The sequence below is a fragment of the Heloderma suspectum genome, chromosome 2 (genome assembly GCF_057233095.1).
Source record: "Heloderma suspectum isolate Gila_16-S chromosome 2, 16-S_ref, whole genome shotgun sequence".
Classification (NCBI taxonomy): Eukaryota; Metazoa; Chordata; class Lepidosauria; order Squamata; family Helodermatidae; genus Heloderma; species Heloderma suspectum.
In genome coordinates this window covers 74,972,795-74,997,933 of record NC_139459.1, presented here as the reverse complement: position 1 = coordinate 74,997,933, position 25,139 = coordinate 74,972,795, and the positions used below count along the sequence as shown (strand labels likewise).

General features: G+C 43.4%; 2 protein-coding genes across 5 annotated transcripts in view; one reads left to right on the top strand and one right to left on the bottom strand.

The window, feature by feature from the left end:
- The window catches only part of AP3S1 (adaptor related protein complex 3 subunit sigma 1), a 38,544-nt gene extending 25,279 nt beyond the window's left edge, over window positions 1-13,265 (bottom strand). For all 3 annotated transcript variants that reach the window (XM_084833909.1, XM_084833911.1, XM_084833912.1), the window contains exons 1-3: window positions 13,027-13,265; window positions 7,970-8,061; window positions 6,135-6,246 (exon numbers count right to left, since the gene is read on the bottom strand). In XM_084833909.1, the coding sequence (XP_084690035.1) occupies window positions 6,135-6,246; window positions 7,970-8,061; window positions 13,027-13,095 (273 nt within the window). In that variant the 5' untranslated portion in view covers window positions 13,096-13,265. The remainder of the gene's footprint in view (window positions 1-6,134; window positions 6,247-7,969; window positions 8,062-13,026) is intronic.
- A 138-nt stretch (window positions 13,266-13,403) lies between these two features.
- Window positions 13,404-24,556, top strand: ATG12 (autophagy related 12). Of its 2 annotated transcripts, none has more exons than XM_084833914.1 (4): window positions 13,404-13,613; window positions 17,832-17,968; window positions 19,841-19,903; window positions 21,513-24,556. In XM_084833914.1, the coding sequence occupies exons 1-4, from the start codon at window positions 13,421-13,423 to the stop codon at window positions 21,561-21,563; spliced, it is 444 nt and encodes a 147-aa protein (XP_084690040.1). In that variant the 5' UTR covers window positions 13,404-13,420; the 3' UTR covers window positions 21,564-24,556. The 2 variants fall into 2 exon arrangements, with proteins under 2 accessions (XP_084690040.1, XP_084690039.1); XM_084833913.1 differs by having other exon boundaries at window positions 20,222-23,349.
- The last annotated feature ends 583 nt before the right edge of the window (window positions 24,557-25,139 follow it).

Below are 25,139 nucleotides of genomic sequence, written 5' to 3'. Positions count from 1 at the left end.
GCCAAAACAACCCATGAACAACCCTTCGTTCTGGGTTTGTACATAACTATCCATGATTTAAACAACCTAGAGTTCACAACCCAACAACCACCTATGGGTTCTCTTTTTGGTTTGTTCACGGTTAACAAACCATGGGTTTGTTAGTTCAGCCACTTACTCCCTTTGCTCTATACCCTGAAGGTCTTTCCTGTCTATTAGGAGGGGGAAATCATTTTACACCTGGGTACTTGTATGAGATTAATTTAATATTCTGCGTGTTTGGAGGCCAAGCCTCAACTTTTCTACCACACCAGGAACTACTAGGTGAGCTCCTCTGCAAATGTTAGAACTTCCCACCTAAGCTCGGACAAAACTTTTCTTAAAGCCACCATGCCAGTACTGGGTGGAAGGCCATGACTACTCTGAAGCCAAGCAGTCTGCTAACAATAAGCTACCTCTAGCACAACATCAGTAGCTTTTGTTGGTACAGAGGGCTTCCCCCAAAACCCGCGGCACCAGCAAACAGTACTGGCATCACTCTAGAGGTAGCTTACGCCAGCACAATGTAATTTACATTCGCAATCGTGCCAGACAGAATACTGCGCCCCCCCTTTTTTTTTTTACTTTACCGATAGATCAGTTAATGATATTGAGTTGGATCCAGACTAAGAGAATTGAACTGAAGTCATGACAAACTTGTCCCTTTGATTTCAATGGGAACTAAGTTCAACAAACTTTGTCTGGATCCATTTACTTTAACTAACGGTAATAAAATTATAAACACAAATAATATGCGCTTGCTGTTTTAAATGAAAGATGAAAATTTGGATATGGAATATTACAATTTGAGAGAGATTCCATGGCTATTTCCCAACCCCTGTGCATTCATTTGATATGTAATAACATAAGTACAAGAGTAGCTAGTCCAGTTAAAGTAGTCAACAGGAAATCCTTTACAGCAAGATCAATTAAAAAAACACACAAGCAGTGGCTAACCAGTCTGGCAATTTAGCCAGTGCCCAAAAGCTCATATTTGCATGGTTTCTCATTTTATAACTGACATTAGTCAGGAAGCCAAATAAAATTCCAGTCTCTATGACAATGGTGTTAATTCTAAATAAATTATTTCCATCTTAACCCAATCGTAGCACTAGTTTACACAGTAAGAGCTGGCTTGACAGAATGCACCTAGACTCTATCCATGGCTGCATGTGCTCCCACAATCACATGGACAATACAATGAGGGAACTGGCCTATCTACAAGTATATACACAGTAACCCAAAAGTGACTTCATACTTTATTGGGGAACATTTCTCACCTATCATAACGGCAAAAATCACTGCCAAGTCACAGCTGTATCAATCAATGGGCCTGGTAACGCATTCCATATTCCATGTGAAATGTGTTATTGAAATAATCAGGATGCTTCTATGGAGCCCATTTTCATTGTTTGAGCCAATCCCTATAATATTCATTTTTACTTTCTACAATTAATCTCGAAAGCATTTTAAATACATTAATGTTCCAAAATGTGGGCCACAAGTAGCACTTCAGATTATCTCAGCTTTACAATGACTTACCTCCCTGACCATGTTCTTCAGAGAGCGACTGCTCTACTTTATAATAGAGCACGGAAACTGACACATTTTGTTGTACATATCTGCAAGGCTGAATACTCAGTAGTAATAGATTACAATGTACTTAACTTAAAAATGAGTTTGAAATGAATGTTATCCACATGCTTGATATAAAGCATAACCTAAATCAAAATTAGGCCCTAATACATATGGGCATTAAATTAACATGAAAATACTACTTAGAAGTTCAAAACATAATAGAACATATGAAGCATAACTATTTCATTTTGCAACAGCAGAGGAGGAGGATTATAGCATTTCTACAAATGGGAAGTTATTTTTTTCAAAAATGGAAATTTGGGGGGCAATTGAAATGTATGGAATATTCTTATCAGATTTAAACTTACTGTACTATTTTAAGATGGTAACTGCATTACATATGGTACCACACATAAAACCGGTTTGGTGTTTTTAATTCAATTAATTCTATTCAACCATTACAAATAAAACTAATATTAAAGATCCATTATGCCATAGCTAGATAGTGGCTGTGTTCGCACATAACACTACACCGTGGTTTATGTTAATCATGGTTTGTTGCTTCACCTGTGAATTGTCTTGCAAACAACCAAACTGGGGCTTGTTTTTCCTGCTTCTCTCCTGACCATTTTGCCAACCTTCAGAACAATTTCATTTTCAGACTGCTGTTGCTGGGCAGCTGTTTCAGGGCGGACAGTAGTGCCAACAAGCCACAGATAAGCCACAGTTCTGGGTTTAGACATCATGACAAGCCATAGTTTGAACAAGCCAAACTTTGCAAAACAACAACGAACCAAGGATTCTATTTGTGGTTTATAGCTGGTTAACCAACCATGGTTTGTTTGCAGGGATGGGTTCAGACATATCAAACCAGATTTCAACAAACCAAATCATGGTTTAGCATTATGTATGAACCAGGCCACTATTTGTACAAATGAACATGTTTTATTTTAGATTGGAATCAGCACTGCGGCCATATTAAGTTAGACAGGAACTTGTTTTTCTAACTTGTATTTCTTGAAAAATTACAACAAATGCAAAAAAAGTGGGGGAAAAGCTTTTCTTCCCAGGCATTCATACCCCTAAGCACTCTACCAGAGGTGATGCTAGAAAAAGATTGTTCTGAGTGGAGCGCCTCCCCACCAACCGCCACCTCCTACAGCTTCCATATTACATTACTCACATTAATTACTGTCTTGCTAGCATGGCACGATTATGCTGGATGGCTGCTGCTGAGCTTTCTGGCAGGTCTGGGGACTGACTTCATTTTGTAAATTGTGCACCCACACCCAAGGGAGTGCACAGATAAAAGCAACCTAAAATGGCTGATTTCCCAGAGGGTGCCATGGCGAAATGATCCTCTACAAGATCAAAGGCACTGGCAGCAGTGTCGCTCTAGCATGTTCTCTTCCAAGCAGGAGGGGCCACCTCCAACAAGGCTTTGCAGTGTTCATTTCCAAGAGTGTCCAGGGCATGGTCACTAGATCCTGCATGACCAAATTCACCAACTAGCTTCAAAGGGGGAAGGAAGGTTAAAAAAAAACATGGGAGACTCAGCCAGCAGAGATCACAGCAGCAGCAACTTACAATTTGCCTCCGAGAAGGAGAGGAACAGAAACCAGTCAGCAACTGCCTCAGACTGAGACTCAAAGATGAGCACAGATTTTATTTTTGAAGAGGGGAAGACAGTGGAGAGCTCGAGAGCTTTCTTTGTCTTTCTTTTAAATGAAGCCAAGGAGCCAGCCATGCACGCAATTCAGAACGTGCATTTTTAATGGGGTGGGGGAAGAGAGAGAATTCAAGAGAAAGGTGGGTTAGGTGTGGCTGCTGTGCTATGCTATGTAAGAGTGGGGAGTTGTTGCTGTTTTCAAAAAGAATTCCATGTGTGGGTGCCCTCAGTACCTAGATCATGGCTGGCTGGGGTAGATGAAAATTCCTGGCTGAATACCAAAAAACCTAACTGATGTGGCCATGGTTGCTGTGGGACAGGAAAAATGAATTTTATGAAAAAGGGGTTGGGGGGTTGCTTTGTATGCAACGTGCTAAGCTGCTTCCCACCACTTTTCACCCAGTAAGATTGGCCACTGACCACTACTGCACTCTACATATCTGAGAACACCCGATAAGTTATTTAGGGAAATTGGCCAAAACAAAAAGGAACATACCAGATAATGTCCCCGATGTCTTTTTCTATCCTAGCAATTTCACTTCCTCATATTTTATAATTTCCAGAACGGTAATTCTGTTAGTCTGCTGCAATAAAAAAAGAACAGCCTTGAGGCTTTGATTAGAGATGTGAAGGCCCAGGTAAAAAAACATTTTCCCCATCTTTTCCCCAAGGACTATGCTTGGTCCCCCACCCAAAAGGAAAAACTGAACAGCTTTGGATTATTAAATATTTTCTTTTAGAATTTAACACAAAGAGTTTATGTATTATTACCCAGCCTTTACTCCCCAAAAACTGATTGCTAAAAAACAAGAATACTTTTATAAAAATACTAGAGATGTAAAATACCTGGAAATAATGAAGCCATGGGGGGAAATGTTTTTTACATTCTCTCTGTAAGACTCCCAGCATAGCTATTTCTTCCGTTCTTTATTAAAATTACTGATCTGATTTATTAGATATTTAGGGATGCTCCAAGTCATGCTCAGTTTCCCAACATGTGAGTAAAGTCACCATATCATAATATGGAAGAAAATGTGCATTCTTGACAGTTTGAGTTTTGTTCTACAGAGTCCTGTGTTTCTGAGTTTGTTCTGGTTAGATGCTATAGCAGTCAGTTAACATGGTTCTAATCTGAAACCCACACATGAGAAAAACACTGTAGGTTATCCCTGCCACTGTCGCCAGATGCAACAGAACAGCATATGGATTATCACAGCTGTTTCTTTTCTTTTTAAATTAAATTTGAGGCTTGGGTCTACAGACCTCACTGCTGCAGTTTTTAATCAAGTTCTCAATTAGAGAACCTCATCACTAGAGAATGCTGCCTATAGAACCTTTTAACTGCTGTCACTAGAATAAAGCCACTCTAGCTAAAAGAAACTCAGTAACCTGGTTCCTATGGTGTAAGAATGGGGCTGACACTATCACTAGAAACAGCCTGTCAAAATGACTAAAAAATAAGATGTTCATTAACGCAAATTATGTAAAGTAAAACAGAAGAATACAAATAGACGTTAAATATACTACCCTCTGTCAATAATTAGATAAAAAGAAATACATTAAGTTTAAATCTACTTCCTTTTTTCTTTCTTTTTCTTCCTGTTGCTTTGGTTGATTTTATTTTGGAAAACTAATAAAATCTTTTAAAAATTAATGGAAATTATTTACAAAAGTAAATAAAATGTTACTCTTCAAATAATAGGTTGAGATTGCTTAAAGGTTCTTAAATTAAATATGGTTGCTTATCATTCCTAAGCTGCGTCTTTCCCAGCTAAACAAAAACTCAGTAGTTTTCCCTTCAGACCAGATTTCCCTAAACTCCACCCCACACACAGGAACAGGTTTAGGAATTTCCCTAAACTTCCTTACTAACAGGAACAGATATTGTACACCAGTCTTCATCTGCCACCAGTTCTTACTGCTTTTTCTAGCTTCTAGGATGATTCAGATGTTTCAGGGATTACTTGCTGAAGTTCCCACCGGTCAGACATAAACTAGGAACTAAAATATCTTATGTATACCTTGGTGTGCTCATAATATTATCATGTTTGACATATTAAATTTAAAAGTATAGTTTATTCACACTATAATTACAAATTTACTAATTGTGTTTACCTTTAAATATTTATAAACATAATGCTAATTTTATGAACAAACCACTTTATACATAATATAACCTTAGGAACATAAAGGCAGCGTTATGTTCCTAAAGCAGCCTTCCCCACCCTGGTGCCCTCCAGATATCTTGGACTAAAATGCCCAGCAATCTGCCAACAGCCAAGCAGCCATGTTAAATATTCACACCCTGATCTTCTGATTGCATATGTATACACATTTTAGAAAAATAAACAGGCAGTGCAATCCTATGCATTTTTACATAGAAGTAAGTCCCACAGAGCTTACTCCCTAGTGTGCATAAGAATCCAGCCTTGTTTACAGCATAAGCAGCTGCTAAATGCCATTTCACCATACAGGCCACTAACTCACACCAGTTTATCCTACAGACTGCCTATGAGTACAAAAAACAACAGAAACATTCTCTGAGAAGTCTCGCTACTTTTGCATACCACTACAACCTGAAGGCTAACAGTGGTTTACTATGGCCTCTTTTCCAGTGTGAATCCTATAGTTTTGCTTTTTAAAATGTTGCTGTATAGGCACTGCCAAAAAGATTTTGCCCAATTAGGGGCTCTCCAAAGCACGAGGTACAGAACTGAGCCCTTCAAAACATTAATTTACCAAAATATATATTTAATTCAAGGTCTCATTGGCTTAAATTTAATAAAATAGAATAATTTTCATTATCAAATTTTTAAAAATCAAAAAGGAACAGTTCAAAAACATACTGACTCCCCTATCAATGACTTACTTGTATTAGATCTAAAATGCCAAGTTCACTTTCTGAAGAATCAACACAGAACACAAAGTACAATGTGGCATAATGGCGGTATATCAATTTGTTGTCAGATCCACCTATTAATCTAAAACAGAACAAGTTAAGCATCAGAGCAATTAACAGCAACATTCCAGGTTGACTTTGTTAGTGGCTACAGCATTTTTTAATTAGAAAAAAACACATGAAATGGCAGACAGTAGTTAAGTACACAGGTGCCAAAGGAAGACATTAAATTAAAATTACTGCACTTGCATCAGTAGTCAGCGACTCCACCTAAAGCAGGCTGAATACCACAGCTGCATATATTGTGCAGAGGTCTATCCACAGTGCTATTGAGAGGGATAGTTAATGATCTGAAATATACTGAAGGTAACTACTCAAATGAACAGTATTATATAAAAATGCATCAAAATTATTCAGCTCATAAAGGCTGCTCAGGTATTGACTGCATAAGTGACATATAATCTGAACACACTCCCTTTGTACTATCAGAGTTGTTGACATTAAATACACGTGAAGTAACTCAGAATAAAAGCTACAGTTACATAAAATAGGACAGGGTAAAAGTTTTCCAAATGTACAGGATCACATTTCCTCCTCCCAAAAAATCACTATCTTGTCCAGCAGTGAAAAAATTGAACAATTTTAAAAAGGGTTCTTTGATAAAGTTTGCAATGAGTAAGTGAAAGGAACTGTCACAGTGACCTGTTTCGCACATAACACTAACCCATGGATTATTCAACCCATGGTTTGTTGCACTGTCCATGGTTTGTCTGGCAGATGATCAAACAAGCTGTACTTTGTTTTCTCAAACACTGGGTTGTTCATTTCCCTCCTTCTGTACTTGCTCTCCACTGTATCCCAAATGCCTTTGGAGAGCTGTAGTGTTGTTATGTAGAGCAGCTGGAGTTTTTGACCGCTCTTGCCCACCAGTTCCATAGCCTGGCAAAACAACCCATAAAAACCCACGGTTCCAAGTTCAGGCATAACAACGACCCATGGTTTAAACAACTCAGAATTCGACAAACCATGGGTCAGACAAGCCATGGGTTAGTGCAGATGGAGGTAACATGGTGCCTGCAGCCAACATGGCACTCACCAGCATCCCTGAACGAGCCTACCAGGACCACACCACCTTCCCCCAGGCAGACCCCTTCCTTCCCCACTCCCGCTTGCACACTGCTCACCTTCCTGCTTTTCCTCCATTTTCCCACTGTTGTTTTCACCATACTGTTATCCCTTGATGCCTTTTATTTCTTTCCACCGCCTCACTCACACATTCTGCCACCTTGCCTTTTCTTCTCTTTGCACAACACTGCTGCCTTTCCTTTCTTCCTGCCACTGCTGCTGTGTTTTCTTCCCCCATCACACTCAGAAGATAGACTGAGAGATCAGGTGAGCAGGACAAACAGTGTGGGGGGGGAGTTAGGGTGGAACAAGCAGCGGGGTGAGCAGGCAATGGGAGAAGTGTGCCCATAGGTCTTGGAAACAATGGCAAACGTGCCCCTGGACCCAAAAAGGTTGCCTACCCCTGAGTTAGTGTTATGTGCGAACCAGGTCATTATGTACTTGCTAGCATGGCAAGGTTCTTAAGGTAGACTGGTTTTTTTTTTACTATGTTTAACAACAATTCAGATGCTCCTCAACTAAGGAGTGAGAATGGAATGACATGACGCCTTTTGCCACCATCAAATAGGTATCACAGCAGTGTATGCGGCATTTACAGAGTTTTATGTTTTGATTTAAGAACTTCAGCATCTATAATGAACCTCAATGCTACACAAAACAGCTTATTTGGTCATACTTACAAGCCTCCTTCTAGAAAGTTACAAACATTTTCATCACGTTTCGACACTAAATGAAATGTTTCTCTGATAATTTGTTGCTGTGTATCTTCACTCTGAAAAAAAGAAAGAAAAGGGATTAGGGCAGTAATGCAGCAATGTGTAACCAATGCTTCTAAATATACTTGTATAGCGAAGTACTGCTCCATCACCACACACTGCTACATTATCCAAGTAATAACGCCATTCAGCCCCACATTTTAGGATAATATCTAGAATAGATAGATACCAATATCTCAGGCTCTGGTTTGGGGTAAGAGCAGCATTTGAACTCAGGGCACAGGCCCATGGGTTGTATTCCTCAGACCCCTTTGTCTATTAGTTCAGAGCTCTCCGTCTATCCTATGCCCTGTTGGCATGAGCCAGGCAAGTGAGAGGAGGACAGAGGCAATTCACCTCTGTTCTTCCATTTAAAGTACAAAAGCAGATGGGACTGGAGAGACCATAGCATACTGTGTATCCTGGCCTTCTCACTCCCCGCCCACCAGCATGTCCCCTTTTCTCCCTTTCAGACTTCTCTTACGAGTTAAAGGTTGCAACCTCATAAGAGAAGCTTTCCACCACAGCTGGGAGGGAGAGGGAAGACCCATCATTGCATCTCCTCCTCTGTACGCTTAGCTCTGTGCATGGGCCCAGAGGATATCCGCAGCATCCTATGGCACACCAGATGCTGTCTAGGGGCCTTAGGATTGCTCTCTAAATTTATTACATGCAAACTGATCATAATTCCAGTCACTAATCACTACATTAGAAAATTGTACAACGCTTTTCCTTTCCTAGTTTATTATGACTTTCAAAAGATAAAACTGAGTGAATGCCCATATAGCAAACCATGCTTTGAAGCACTGTCAGACTCATCTTGATTCAGTATACACACACAAAATCAGATTTGTATCCAGCCCCTTACACAAAGAGGATTTTATGAATATCGTTGACAACTTTTTGCACTTCGTGTATCTAAACAGTTCTGCAAGTTTATCACAGTATAAAAATGTAGGTTTATCACAGCATAGGAAATTACTTTCCTTCTATGAAAACAAGTGGGCCAAAATCGTTTATTTTTGCAGTCATTAAAACATGTTTCTGCAGTCATGGTTCTGAAAAATTTAAAGAGCATCCACAGTTTAATTCTCAATTAAGTCTCACTAAGAAAGATGTAATAGTCACAGCCTTAACCAAGTGACAGCCTTTAGTTTTTCAGCTGAATTTCATCCATGTAAGAAAAATATGATTAATCACAAGCCATGCCCTTAATTCACAGAAGAGTTGCTACCATTCAATGTAATATGGAAAGCAGGAGAACAGATACGCAAAAAATACATCCAAAATATTCCCAAAGAAGAGAAGAGTGAATTAACCAATAGCTAATCAGCCCAATCCAATGCAGGGTTACACATGTATATCCCATTAATAGAATCAATGGGCTTAGGCAAGCCTAACTTTACATAGGATCAGGATACTAGAGCAATTTTATTTGAAATCCAAGGTACTATTATTAGATGGAAACAAAAAATGAAAATTCAGTAGGTCTACATTTGCCATGGTACGCTTCTGCAGGACTGAGTGAATGAAAGGAGAGTTGTAACAACAACTTCTATCCCCCTTCCCACTGCCAACAACCAAATAGGGGAAGCCCAGCAGCAATATTATCCTTAAGAACTATCTTGATTTTGTTCAATAATAGGAACAACTCTGCATGCTTCCAGACACTAGGGGGAGATAGAGAATTCCTGTAGCTTGATCAGTTCCTTTTTCTGCTCCCTCCCCTTCTTCTTCCCTTCTTTTTCTGCCTCAGCAACAAGTGCCATGTGGGATCGCTCCAGAGAGGAATCAAGTAACCACATTTCATGTCTTCGCTCACTTACACTCACTAGGGATGGACGAAAGTCCCTTACCTGGTCCCGCAGCTTGCTTCGCGGTGGGGGAGAGGCGCTTCGGTTCTCCCCCTGAAGTTCAGGCCGGGGGGGAGGCGCCCCGCCTCGCCCGGCCGAAATTCAGGCCGGGGGGGGCGCCCTGCCTCGCCCGGCCGCAAAATAAAAAAGAAAATGTAAAAAAAACCCACACACACCTGTGACAGGCTACGTAACGATTTACATAGCCTATCACAGCTAGATTTCCAAAGTCAGCCGTGATAGGCTACGTAAATCGTTACATAGCCTATCACGGGTGACTTTGACAAAAAAAAAAAAGCGCGTACGCAAATGGCGGCGCCCATGGGCGCCGCCATTTGCGTTCCTTATTTGGGCCCGGGTAGTCTATGTAAAGATTTACGTAGACTACGGAGAAAATAAAGGCAACACTATTTGTGTTGCCCTTATTTTCGCCGTAGTCTACATAAATCTTTACATAGACTACCCGGGCCCAAATAAGGAACGCAAATGGTGGCGCCCATGGGCGCCGCCATTTGCGTACGCGTTTTTTTTCTTTCCCCAAAGTCACCCGTGATAGGCTCCGTAACGATTTACGTAGCCTATCACGGCTGACTTTGGGAATCTAGCCGTGATAGGCTACGTAAATCATTACGTAGCCTATCACGTGTTGTTGTTTTTTCCTTTATTTTGTAATGGCGGCGGCAGCAACCGGTCGGAAGACTGGCCGCTGCCCCCGCCGAACCGCTGCCAGGACCGGCCGCCAAGAGGGATATTCAAGGGAGGTAAGTCCCAGCCCGGGGGGGGGGGGGGGCGGAGAATTTCACCGCCAATTTCAGGGGGCCGAATGCGTTGGCATTCGGCCTCCCCGAGATTCGTGGAGAAATTCTCCGCCATCCCTAACACTCACACATCCTGCTTTAGGGGGTGCTTGTAGTTAAACAGTGTTAGATAACCTTCTCTGATGATGTGCATAAAAGCACTAATAAAGTAAGGGCACAATGCTATGACACCTCCTCAATGCTGGCAAGCCTCCAAACTCTGAGGCTTATGAGCATCCAGTACAGAGTGGGAGGCACAGTGGCAGTGATCATTGCCTCCCCATTCCTCCTGCTCTGCCATTTCACTAGATGGGCTTTTTTGCCTGTCTAGCTGGGGCATGTCAGAGGGGTAGGTAAGGAGGCTGGAAAGGTCTTGGGATAGCTGTATCTCAGCCTCTCCTGTCCCCTCCCCTCCCCGCCCACCAGAAAGCCCCCTTTACTGAAGCTGAGTTCCCCATCTCAGAGAAGGAGCTGGTGCAGTTCTTTCCGCAGTGGTGGGGAGGGGGGCAGAGCACCAATTCCTTGATCTGAAGTATCCTATGGCCCCCAAGATACTGTCTAGGAGCCACAGAATTGCCCCCTAAGTTGATTTGAATTTCTTTTAAACTGGCTGTAGCCTGTGTTTATTTCCTCTAGTATTAAATGCTGTATTGCCATGCTTTCTCTATATAAAACAACTCTTGCTATAAGTCCCACCTGACTTTCCAACAGCTTTCACATGTACCAGCTTTCCTATAAGGGTACTGGCAAATGTACATTTATGTTTCACTGACCTGCTTTGCAGGATCATATAGGATGACACTCCAATTTTTCTACTTAGGCATGGCATTGAGCTGGTTTGTATGATTAAAACAAGCCACAGTGGATTATTGTGAGCTGCAGCACATGCTGGGCATGATTTGCATAATCACTGCCAGGTCACAGTTTATCATGTCATCTGAACCCAGTACACATGGATTGTTGGAGGGCTAAAGAACCCTCAAATAACCATGGACTGTTTAGGGTTTAAGCTACTTGTTTTGATCATGCAAACCAAGTCTTTGTTTTGCTTTCAGTCATACAGGAAGCAACCCTTTTAAAAAAAGAGAACACTTTGCAATTCTCTCCTACGGACAAACATTCATTTGCTATTATGTTGTTTCTTTGTATACTTAATACTGCCAAATATAACAGACTTTGTAACAAACCATCAAGATCAATCCTAATTCTTATCCCAAAGGCTGGCTAAGTATCCCATGTCACTACCTAGAGAAGATACTCAGCTGCCAGGCAACATGAGAACTCAACCACATCCAGCTACAGTCTCCTATTTCTCATCTTACCCACTAAGAAAGCTTTACAGCTGCCACTGTCTCCCACCCAAGCTGCTTCAGGTGCAGCAAAGCAATCTCTTAACCACGGACTTCGGGGGGCCTTTCTTCCTCACTCCCAACTCGAGGTGGCCCTGAAGGGGGTGGGGTCCTGAAGAGGGAGCAGCATCTCAGTGGTGGGGAACAGTTTTTGCATGGGTAAACTCGCAGATTTAATCCCCGATATCTACAGTTAAGGAGGTGGCACTTAGCCAAGGCCTTCTTAACTGGAGATAGACAGCCCTGAGTTCGACGGCCCAATGATCTAACTCAATGCAAGGCCGCCTCATACGTTCATATGAGCGATTCTGAGGGGACATCTTCTCCTCTGTCGCCTCCACCCTCTCGCACAGTGCGCTGCGCGGTAAGAAGAGGTCACTAACCCACGTAAATGAACCGGAACTGCGGAAGAAGGACCGCTATTCCCGTAAATCTCGAGCAAAGGCGGTGGGGCGAACCCTGCCTCTTCGGCCCTCTCCTCCCACACAGCGGTCCGGAGCCCAGAACGGGAGGCCGTTGCTGCGGGGGCTTTATCTGAGCTCCCAAGGGCCCAAGGCCTCACCACGGAAAATAGGGTGAGAGGACCACAGAAGAGGGCAGGGGGCGCATTTCCGAGCGAGCAGGTAACCCAGTTGGGGTAAGGTGTTCTGTTTGTTTTAACTAATATTGTTAGCCGCCCTGGGATCTCTCGAGAGGAAAGGCGGGGCATGAGAATGGCAGATAAATAAATAAATAGATGGGGCCCAGCGTGGGAGGGGGCGGAACGATTTACTTGCCCCTGGGGGCGCTCCTGCGAAGGGCTCGGGCTCCGCAAGGACAAGGGCCCAGGCGCCGTGGCGCGAACGGAACCAGCCAGCGGCGCCCCGCGACCCCACACGATTCTCAAGGCAACTACCGGTCCTGCGCCAAGCCCAGCTCGCTCCCCCACATCCCGCTCCTTCCCTCAGCCGCCACTCATCCCCCGCGCCCCACCGGGCACTCACGTAGCGCTGGTAGAATTTGGAGAGCCGCGGCTTGCCATGGTTGTTGAAGATGAGGATCGCTTTAATCATGGCGAGGGCGGGCAGTTGGCCAGGGGCCTCCGGAGGGCGGCGGGGTCTGCCCCTCCCCACGCTCTCGGGGCTCGCGACTCTGAAGAAGCCCCCCAAAGCGCAGCCCGCACGCGCGACTGGCGACGGAACCGCTGCGCACTCACGTGACGACGAGAGAAAGACCCCCCCCCGTCCCACGCACACCGTCACCTGACTAACACTAACTACGGAGACGGCAGCTCACGAGGGACAAAATGTAAACGGTCGCTGCCGTGGTCATGTGGTCCGGACACGAGTTTATAAAAGGGAGCCCCTGCGCGGACGCGCTTTCCGCTTTGGGGCTATTATGTCGGAAGTAGGGGCAGAAGAGCCGTCGGTGGCTGCTCCTCTCTCGCCTCAGGACGGGGGCCGAGGTGAAGGCGGGGAACAGACCCCGGAAAGTGGAGGCGCAGGAGCTGCGGTGGGGGTGCTCGAGACGGCTCCCCCCTCAGCCGTTTCCCCAGTGACCGAGGAACCTGCTGGAGACGCGAGGAAGAAAAGTAAACTGGCGGGCCGACTTGGGGCCGCTGTTGGGATAGGAGGGCGGGGGAAGTCGAGTCAGCCACCGAAGATACCGCAGTTTCCAGGCAGACCCAACCCCAGCCAGGGTGGTGTAGTGGCTAGAGTGTTGGACTGGGAGTCGGGAGGTCCAGGTTCTAGTCCCCACTTGGCCATGGAAGCTCACTGGGTGACCTTGGGCCAGTCAGACTCTCAGCCCAGCCCACCTCACAGGGTTGTTGTGAGGATAAAATGGAGAGGAGGATTGCGTACATGGCCTTGGGTTCCTTAGGAGGGAAAAAGGCGGGACATAAATGTAATACATTTTAAAAAACTATTATCAGATGTTAGTTGGGCTTCCACGGAGCTCCGTAGCACTGATTCTTCCCTCCGCTCCAGGCCTCCATAAGTCATATTACTTCTTTTGACTTACTGTAGGGTTCTGCCAGTAATTAAGAAATCTGTTCTTGCTTTATTATGAGTGTATATTTTGCCCTACCCCAAGTATACTGATAGCACCTTGTTTATTTCTTTATTTTAAATATTTCTATGTCACCTTTCTGAAAACAAAACAAGGCAGTTTACAAAATAATTCAACCAACAAACTTATAGTAAAACCTTTAAAACCACAACAATTTAAAAAGCTAAATTAAAAATGTTTGTCTTGACCCGCTTCTCGAATGCAAAAAGAGCGGAGATCAGTCAAAGCTCCAGCAGGAGTATGTTCCCGAGTTCGGGACAGAAAAAAACCTTTCCCATGTACCTGAGAAGCAGGTCTCTGTAAGCAAGGGTATTGTCAAAAGGCCCTGTTCTACTGATCATAGTAACTGAGCAGTTTCTTAGAAGGATAAGCAGCTGCCCCCATAACTTTGATGGCTTGCCTGCAGTCCCTTCTGTTATGCAGGTGCCGTAGATGAATGCCAGGTCAGCCAGTGGGAAAGGATGTGTTATCTCAACCTAATCGTTGAAGAATATGCTGACCCCGAGTCACCAAAACCTGGTTGGACAAAGGGGGAGGGCCACCAAGTTCAACTAGAGGGCTGGGAAGGGTAGTAGCTTTGATTTATAGCAGCCTTCCCCAACCTGGTACCTGCTGGATGTTTTTGACTATAACACTCATCAGCCAGTGTAGCTAATAGTCCAGGATGATGGGATTTGTAATCCACAGACACCAGTGTGGGGAAGCCTGGTTTACAGGGACTCCATCTTCCTGATCAGGTATCTTGTCCAATAGCCAGCTAGTTTGGAATATTTCTACCTGGTGTTGGGAACCCAGGACGGGATCAGAATTCTGTTGTTCCCTCACCCTTTTGCCTAACTGTCTCCCTGACTTACCTGACAGAGGTGCTATCATGTGTGGTATTGAGAACCCCAAGGATGGTGGTCTTGGGACACTTTAATATTCCCATCAAGGCTACATTGTCAGGGACAACTCAGGATTTCATGGCCAGGTCAACCATAGTCCTGTCTCAGATAATATCTGCCCAACACCTGTGGCAGGACACACTTTTAATGTGGTTGCTGTTCTGGATTGGGGGGAAATAATCTGTGGGTGGGGGAGCCACTAGTGACTGTTGGCATGGCCAGATCATTACCTAATCAGGTTTGACCTTCAGGTTACCTCTATCCTCTACAGGGGTGGGGGATGGAGTTTGATGGTCTGCCTCTGGAGGCTGATGAATCCGGATGGACATCTGAGGTCTCTTGGGGATTTTCCTGCAGGCTTGGTTGGTGGTCCTGCTGATGTCTTGGTCTCCACTAGGAATGTGGAGATGACCTGGGCTATCAATATGATTGCTTCTAAATATCCTCAGCCCAGTGGTAGAGTCATGTCATCTCCTTGGTGCTCTCATCATTCTCCTCAGAGTTGGGGTTGATGCTTAGAATGCAAATAGCAGAAGATTCTTATTGAATACAATTGAACACAGATAAGAATCCATATTTGATCTTATTCCGTGGTGGTGATCGTGGTGAAGAAATCTTATTTCTCCACCACTATTTCATCTGCTCAGTGGTGTCCATTGAAGCTTCTTTGGGTGGTTAAAGGGCTCTTGAATGTAGTCTCTGGAATATCCCGATCTGACCAGTTTGCTGGACATTTTGTTGTTTAAGTTAGTTGTATCCTTGCTGACTTGGAAGTCATTATTTTGACAGAGGCGGAAATGGACAGGGCTAGTATGCTATCTAATTATGTTGTGAATACCTTTCAGGTTGTGCAACCTGAGGACATTGACAAACTGCTTGGAGCATTAAAACCTACCACTTCCTCTTTAGACTCTTGCCTGTCCTGGCTGTAAAATCAGCCAGAAATGGGTAGAGTATTTGGATATCAGAGGTGGTTAATACCTCCCTGAGGGATGATGAGGTCTCCACAGCTTTGAAGGAAGCTACTTCTCTGTTTTCACTAGCCTTTCTGTAGTTCTTGGGCTGCAGATTTTATTGGTAACTTCTGTTTCTATCTACGTTTTATTGAATATATATTAATTGATTTTTGTTGTATCTGTTTTGTATGGTTTTTAATGTTTTTATCTTAAGAGGGTTCTACCCTTAAAAGCAGCCTAAAAATAATTTTAAATAAAGGAAGCAGAGCTGCACCCTTCATGGAAAAAAACAAGTTGAGATCCAATTATTTCGGATAACTGTCACCTAATATCAAATTTGCCATTCTTGGGCAAGGTGTTGGAGGACATGGTAGCCTCTCAACTCTAGGCAGGGCTGGATGATGATGATGATTTAGATCCATTCCTATCTGGTTTCAGATCTGGTTATGGCACAGAAACATCCTGGAATGTGCTGGTGAATGACTTATGCCAGGGAATGGAGAGGGGGAGTGCAAATGTGTTGGAACTCCTAGACATTTCAATGGCTTTCAGTAGCATCAACCATGGCATCCTTTCTAGAGTACTTATCTGGGTTGGACGTAGGAGGCATAGAGGTGTGGTGGTTCCTGTCCTTCCTGGGTGAGCAGTCTCACATGGTGATGCTGGGGGACTTCTGTTCCACCCCATGGGCTTTGATCTGTTACTGTCATGTCCCCCATGCTTTGTAACATCTGCATGAAACTGTAGTGACATCAGTATATGGATAAACTCTTCGTTTCCATCTATTAATCCCAGGGAGGTTGTAGAATACTTGAACCATTGCCCAGAGATGGTTTTGGGGTGAAACATAATCCAGACAAGATGAAGGTACTGCAGGTAGGGAAATTGACTACTTTGGATAAGTGTTTACAACTGGTCTTGGATCAGATTGTGCTTCCCCAAAGGATGAAGTGCATGGTTTGGGTGTTCTCCAGGGGGAGCTCAGGTGGTGGTGGCCAGGAGTGCTTTTCCCCAGGTCAGGCTAGTATGCCAGCTACAGCTCTATCTGGAGACGTCTAACCTTGCCTCAGTAATCCACATGCTAGTGATATCCAAGGTGGACTACTGTAATGCACTGTGATGGGGCTGCCTTCAAAGATGGTTCATAAACTCCAGCTGATGCAGAATGTAGCCATCAACATCCTAGTGGGGAGTAAGCTCATATGACACGTATAAAGCACCAGTTGCACTAGTTAGCAACATGTTTCCGAGCCCAATTTAAAGTGGTGGTTTTAACCTTTAAAGCTTTTTCGGTCTGAGTTACTTGATGGACTGCGTTCACCCATATGAGCTTGGCCAGACTTTAAGATCAGCAGTGGAGGCCCTTCTTTTGAGGGTAGTTAGGTTAATGGGTACAAGGGGGAGAGCTTTTTTCTGCAGTGGATCCACACTTATCATCTGGGGTCCCTCAGGCACCATCAGTGTAGGCTTTAGGAAAGCCCTATTGACCCATCTGTTCAATTTTACCATCAGACAGACAATGCTTAGCTGCAGTTACGTATTGGACTTTACTGTTTTCTGGGCTATATGTTTGATTTATGATTATTACTTACTTTATTAATCTTCTCAGGTTATTGTTTTATTACATTTTATTGTGTAAGCTGCCTTGAGAGGGGTTTTTTTTTCACTTAAAGGTGGCCTAAAAATATCCAAAATACATAATGAAAATAGGCATGAATGGCTTTTCCTGACCTCCTGTAGGATTCTTATAGATTAGGGATGTTTTCTTCTGCCCTGTTCCCTTTTTTCTTCTATACCAGTTCCATTCTGTATTTTACTAGTCATCTTTCAGTATACTTTAATAACCATGTTCTGTTCTATTTCCATTTGTTCTTATTTACAATGTGCTGTCCTTTCTAGTTGATGTTTTACTCAAGGCAGTTGGAGATACCCCTATAATGAAGACCAAGAAATGGACGGTAGAGAAAACCCGCACAATCCAAGGCCTCATTGACTTTATCAAAAAGTTTCTCAAACTAGTGGCCTCAGAACAGCTGGTATGTGATGCGTTTTTCATTCCCAAATAGAAAGCTAAGGGAACCATGGAAGAGGAGTCCTGCTGAATTGGAGCAGAGGCACATCTAGTCTGCAATCCTGTTTCTGACAGTGGCCAACCAGATGCTGCCGGGAAACTCACATGCTGGGCATGAAGGCACCAGACTTGTTTGCTCCCACTATTTTTTTAGTTCACAAACGGTAACCCAGTCATTCTGAAATGATTGTTGTGTTGAAACTAAGTGTTTTAATAGAGAAGTGTTGGCCGCTGAGTAATGAAACCCCAGAAAGATCAGCTTGCTCATAGTTCTGCACATAATGTTCAATCAAGGATTACGATCCAACCCAGAGCATAGGGTGCTTCCAGATAAGGGGCAGTATCCAATGCTGCTACTCTGCTTGTGCCATTGATGTAGCATTAGCATAAGTGATCCCAATAGTGTATGCTGAAGTGATGGATTTTCCAGGGGAACCCATTGCTACACAATGTGCTATTGGTGTTGCACTAGAGCTCACTTATGCTAGTGTTACATTGATGGTGTAAGCGGAGCAGAAGCACTGGATATTTCCCAAGGCTTTTATTGTGCAGTCACCCTGTCTCATTCACAACATTTTACAGGGGTTCCAGGCAATGTTGGGTGTTTCTGGATGGACAGCTCCTAGTGCTTACCAGTGAAAAGACATTGTGCAACTATTCTCTTTCCCTCCTTAACAGACTTTTTTGTGATAAGAAAAAAGATGGGCGAAGTGGTAGGAAAGCACAGAAGTGGGTTATGAATGGAAGATGACATTGTCTGAACCCCCACATAAAATTCTGTGAATGAGGCAGGGCGATTGCCCAATAAAAGCCTCATCTGGAAGCACCCATCATCTTCTATTTGTAACCCTGTCCATCTGGAAGCTTAGATTTATATCCACTGTAGCTTTCTCCAAAAGCTTTTATAAACAGCCCCTTGGCAATTGCCCAGAAAGGATCTGAGGTTGTGATGCAGTTCTTGTGGGCGGGAGAAATGTAGACCTGCTGCTGTTGTCCTGGGGCCAACGTGCCCTTCATTTAATTCCTGTTGCCTAAGAACACTAAGGGCAGAATCCAACAGGGTGCTTATGCCCCTGCCAATTCCCTTCTGCCCTACTGATTCCCTTCTGCAAGCAGTGGATCCTGCCAATTCCATTGTTCAAGCAGGACCCACTGCTTACACAAGGAAGATTTAGCACTTCTTAGGGGAAGCCCTGAAACAAGCGGAAACGCTCATTACTGGAAGGAGACAGGTCAGTGGAACTCCTTTATGTGAGCTATGCTGACTTTCCTCCTTCCAGAAACAAGTGTTTCTGCTCATTTCAGGTTGCCCCAGAAGTGCCAAATCGCCATTGCACAAGCAGTGGGGGCCGCTTGTGCAACGGAATTGGCGGGGTGTCAGAGAATTGGTGGGGGTGTAAGCACCCCATTGGATTCTGCCCCAAATAGTTATGAGTTGGAGCAGAGTGTAAAGGGGCGGGGGGAGCTCCCAGCAGCTCTAGTTTCTCAGACCAGAAACTGGGGGTAGGCGGTCTCTCTCATTTTCTTTGGTAGCTGCCAGACCTTAAGGGTTGGGGGGACAGCCCAGCAGCACTTGGTCCTCTAGGTTGTAGTTGGAAATAGGCTGTTCTTCCCTTCAGTCATGTAGTCACAGTTCAATGGCATTCTGAGGCCCTACAGAAAGAGCCTTCCATTGCTACTTCAGAATGGATGTTAAAAGTTCTGGTTGACATTTTGAAGGTACAAAATGTAACCAATACCATAATGTTCAACAGAATGTTTTATGTTTAGAGTAAATAACTTGCCTCTAATGCTTATTAAAACAAATTTCTCAATGTGTGTCTCTTTTCTCACGCAGTTTATTTATGTGAATCAGTCCTTTGCTCCTTCACCAGACCAGGAGGTTGGGACACTATATGAGGTGACTGCCAGCTTTTAAATGTTTTCTTTTCTGCTTTTCGTGTTAGAAACTAAGAGGCTGGTTTGGTTACCATATCACTACCTGTCTGGGATATATATGATTGGAACAAGTGTAGTATGCAAAATGTTCTTAAACTAATTTGTCAATAGATGGCAGTATTTCAAAAGTAAAAGTCCATATTAACTCACTGTATCCTCCCCTGTATAATAAGGGACACAAGGGAATGCCGTGATCCAGCAGTTTGCTGATATAAGGTTTAACTGAACATTAACATTGCTAGTTTAACTTTTTTCTTTTCCTCTTCTTGTTCCCTTACAGTGTTTTGGAAGTGATGGCAAACTTGTGCTGCATTATTGTAAATCTCAAGCCTGGGGGTGAATTAAGAGCTGCCATTGCCTAGGATTGTTAGAAAACCAAAGGGCTATAAGAAACTTCAGAGACATTCCCCATGGAGAAACTGAAGAAATGTGCATTCTTTCCCATGGAATTCATGTCATTCTTTCTTGTGTTTTCTATGCATATGTACAAAAACTACCAAGGCTTCTCAGCCTGTTTAATTCATTTGATAGTTTGCTTGTGGAAATAATTGTGCATGTGCCATCTATACAGCTGAGCCTGCCTTTTGTTGGTCCAGGATTTTGGAGAGTTTCTGTTTCTAAGAAAGGATACTGTCACCAGACCTGGAAAGTATATAGATCATCATTTCACCGGGCTGTGTGGAAGTTACAGCTTCACTCTTAGAAGGATGTTTACTGTACATGGGCAGCTGAAGTATCTGCATCTGAGATAAATGATTACATTTTCTATTTACTTTTGTCTATGACTCCTTACTAAACACAGTAGTTGGGATTCAACTTTGCATTCTGTGAATCCAAAGGGACTTCGGGATTTCTCAATATACCCTTCTCCCCGTTCCTACCTCACCGTATGGCCAAATATATACAATGAATTGCAGAAATGTAAAGGTGAAGGTATCAGGATGCTATGAAAATAAGGTTTTTCATTTAACAAATTCTGCACTCATCCTTGTGCCTGGCATGATTTATTTATTTATTTGAAATATTTATTGGCTACCTTTCAGGGCATGAGCCCTCTCAAGGTGGCATACAACAGTAAAACTCAAAATAATAAAAAAACCAAAGTGGTAATAAAAACAATAAAAACAGCTACAGCAGCAAACATTCTAAAAAACCACAAACACCAGCACAAAACAGAACCTACAACTGCAGCTACAACCCAGTCCAATAAAACATAATCAGGAGGTGGCCAGAGTAAAGTAGTAAGTTTTCAGGGCCTTCCTAAAAGACCGCAATGATGGGGCCTGGCAGACCCCTGATGGCAGCTTATTCCAGAGGTGCGGGTCCGCTATGGAAAAGGCCCCCTCATGTAGTTACCCACCTAAGTGCTGTCACAGGAGGGCAAATGAGAAGGGCCTCTCTTGCTGATCTTAAAGTGCAGGCAGGCTTCCGTCTGGAGCCTTATCTTTGCCGTTGCTTGCTTCTTTCAATCATATATGTTCATCTCACAGTGTATATGTTCAGCCAGTCTGTTTCCCTGTTAAGCTCTCTTGACCTTTATATTAATTTTAAACTTTTATCTTTTTTAACAGGTTGCTTCATGTGGAACCTACCAGATCCTGTTATACTGTTTAGGTGAATGAATAACTATCGACACCCAAAGTGACCTTGTAGAAAGGGAGAGATCACACATTAGCTTTGCTCATCTTAGCTTTGGGAAGTAAAATAACAACTGAAAGTAGACCATGTAAGCTGCCTTGGGTTCCTTTGCAGTCCTGAGCTGTTTAAGACTATATAGGTCAAAACCAGCACATTGAATTGGGCTTGGAAACATACAGGCAGCCAGTGCAACCAGGCCAGAATGTGTGTTATATGCTAAATCTTTCTAGTCCCACTTATCAATCAGGCTGCCACATTTTGCACAAACTGCAGCTTCTGAACCATCTTCAGAGGCAGCCCCATGTAGAGCACATTGCAGTAATCTAGCTTGGAGGTTACCAGAGCATAGACGACAGAAGCCAGGTTACCCCTGTCCAAAGTTGGTAGAAGGCCAAGTGCCACTGAGGCTGCTTGAGCCTCAAGTGACCAAGATGGCTCCAGGAACCCCCAAGCTATGAATCTGTTTCTTCAGGGGGAGTGCAGCCCCATCCAGAACAGATTGCACATCTTCCATCTGGTCAGAAGAATCACCCACTAACAGCATCTCAGTCTTGTCTGGATTAAGCTTCAGTATATAAGCTCTCCTCCAATACATTGTCACAGCCAGGCACCAATCTAGCACATCCATAACATTAATAGAGGTAAATATATCATTGGTCAATTCTGGGTGATAAGGTAGGACAATTTATACATCAGCCCAAGTGTACAGATACAGCCAGGAACTCCATATGCCACAATTTGCTTCATATAACAGTGCCACCAGAAGAAATCTAAATGGTTCGAGTGAGGAGCACAAGTCAAATGTAGGGAGATATGAATGCCTGAATAATCCAGACAAAAATTACCAATAGCTGTATCAGTATGATAGGGCCAACTAAAATGTCATAAATAGCGAGCAAGCTTTCAGGTTCACCAGAATTTTTCTTCAAGCTGGATGTTAAGCACAGGAGAGAAAAGAACAGCAATGTCTTGCTCTCAAGCCCTCTTTTTTGCTGAACATCTAACCTGAGGAAAGAGTTCTGGTGAACTCAAAAGCTTTGTTTTCTACTTTGTGGCATTTTAATAGGTCCTAATAAAAGTATTCAACTGTTACCTTAGAATAATATAAGCAAGTAGAAACTTACATGGGCAGAAGCATTGGTTTTCACACATGGAAATAAAGGTAGCACTTCCGAAGCTGATGTAAGCAACAGAACAGCAAAGTTCTGCAGTGTTCTTTCAAATGCTGTGCTTTCGGAATTTGGGGCGCAATCCTAACTAGATAGGCGGCCGCCTCCAGACTCGGGAGACAACCACCTATCCAAAGCAAGGCAAGAGAGGCACCGGGGAGCGGTGTCGTTCCCTCCGCGCCTCTCCTGCCTTGCTGTTTTTCTCTAGACAGCCGTTTTCTGCGCGGCGCCCGACCAGGTGAAGAAGCTGCCATATGACACGTTGGATGTGTCGTACGTGCAGCTCTGCTCTCCCCACCCCGGAACACCCCACAGCCCCGCTCCTTTTCAGTCTCTCTGCGCTCCTCTTACAATGCGGAGGATGGAGCTTCGCGCTGCCTCCAAGGCAGCACAGACGGGGGAGGTCAGTTTTCCAGGAACTGACCTCGGAGCAAGGGCTCCGAGGTCGGTTCCCGGAAATGAGCATAACCTGTGGTCTTCTAGACAGTGTCTAGTGGCCATAGGATTGCTCCCTAAGTTACTGTATGAGACTAAATTAGTTTTATTTGAAGCTTATTACAGACATTCTCTCCTGGAAATAATAAAAATACTATAATCCTTGAGTTAGTTCTGAATGATATTTTTTGAAAAGAACATTTGTATTTCCCAAAATGTAACCTATCTAGCATGCAAATCTCTGTACGCATAGAACTAGATTTACGATGTATTCTTAGTTGAATATTGTGCACAATGGTACAAAATGTAAAATATGAAAGCTGTGTGTGAGGATTGTTCAACATGTTACCTTTCAGGTTAATTTTAGAGATATATTAAATGCTTAATTTGTAGAGTATGTAACTAAAAGGTAACAATGCCCACTTCAGAAACTTCATATTTGAATGGGACTTTAAAGATAGCTAGGGAATCGGGTTCTGGAATTCAGCTTCCTTTTCAGAGCCTTTGTGAAACAGTCTACCCTTTGTAACACAACATACAGCAAGAGGAGCTTCATATCTCATATTGGCTGCATTGGCAGAGGGGTGATGGCACTATTGACAGCTTTGTAAATATGGGAGTAAGGAGGCTGCACCTTTGATCCCTTGTTTTCCACTAGTGAAAATATCTGTATACCGAGCCCAGCATTTTAATTTTGGTAAGATAAAAATCTATAAGAAGGCAACTTGGCCCATGTCTTAGATTTCATTAGAATAAATACTTGGGCCATTTGGACCATATTAAATGAACTAAATTAATACTTTATTATTGGGGGGCTGCTGCCACCTTTTGCAGCCAGTAATTAAAGTATACAGCAATGTTCCTAAATATTCAGAGCATTTTACATGCATTCTCAGTAATCCTCACAATGGCCTTCTATGGTTAGCTGGTATAATTCCTCTACTATAGATGGACTGGGGCATAGGAGTAACTACATATAATATGTACGTAATAGAAACACATAACAAACATGCAATAAATGTATTTTTTAATGGATCAATGACCAATTAGTTAGAACTGGCTAGTTTCTCAGCACATGTATGTGTAATTGAAATAGGATCTTGTCCTCTGTGTGGGTTGGACTCTGACTCCATTGTGTCTGGCTACAGATCATGTATTCTCAAATAAGGAACGTTCCTGCATTTGGATCTCACACATCTGCCACTTCTTTCTCCTGCCTCAGTACAGGCTCGTCTGCAACTTGTTCTGGCTATATCACAAACCCATTTTCCTTCCTCTTATTCACATGTCAATGCACATTCAAATCCTTGCTAAAAATGGAGAACTGCTTCTGATTCAATAAGAAAGGGGGATTAAAATTCTTATTTTGCTGATACGTTTGCTTTCATTGGTAGTATTTTCATACGAAGTGGTGAAGCTGTTTTGAAGGATAACATCTGTAATATGTAATTTTGAGTGTATGTGTATTCAAACTTGGAAAGCTGTCATAGGTTCTCCTCCCACCCACCCCTTGACCATTTAACCATGGCATGTAGAAACTGATTTTAAAAACTGCCCCCACTGCCTTGCTTGTGAAGCTACTGTGGTGGCAAGGCAAAGTGAGGGAATGGTTGCACAACTTGGATACGTCGTGCTGGTGGGTTGCAGATTAAATTGGGCTCGTTCAGGATTCCTAACTTTCACCCCCCGTTGAGTATATAAAGTAGAGCCTTTGAGCTGTACAGCTATAGTGGCGAATCACTCAAGGCCCCTTCAGAAACGAGGCGGGGAGGCAACGAGCGGGGGGCAGGCACAGATGCCTCATTTTGGAAGCGCGAGGGGCTTTGGAAAAAGCAGCTCGTGAAGTATGCCGCGTTGACGCGGGGGGTGTCCGTGCCTCCAGCGTGCCGCAGGAGCCTATCGCTAGCTAAAGCGGCTTAGTGGTACCTCCCTCTTCCCTCCTTGGACACTTGGTAC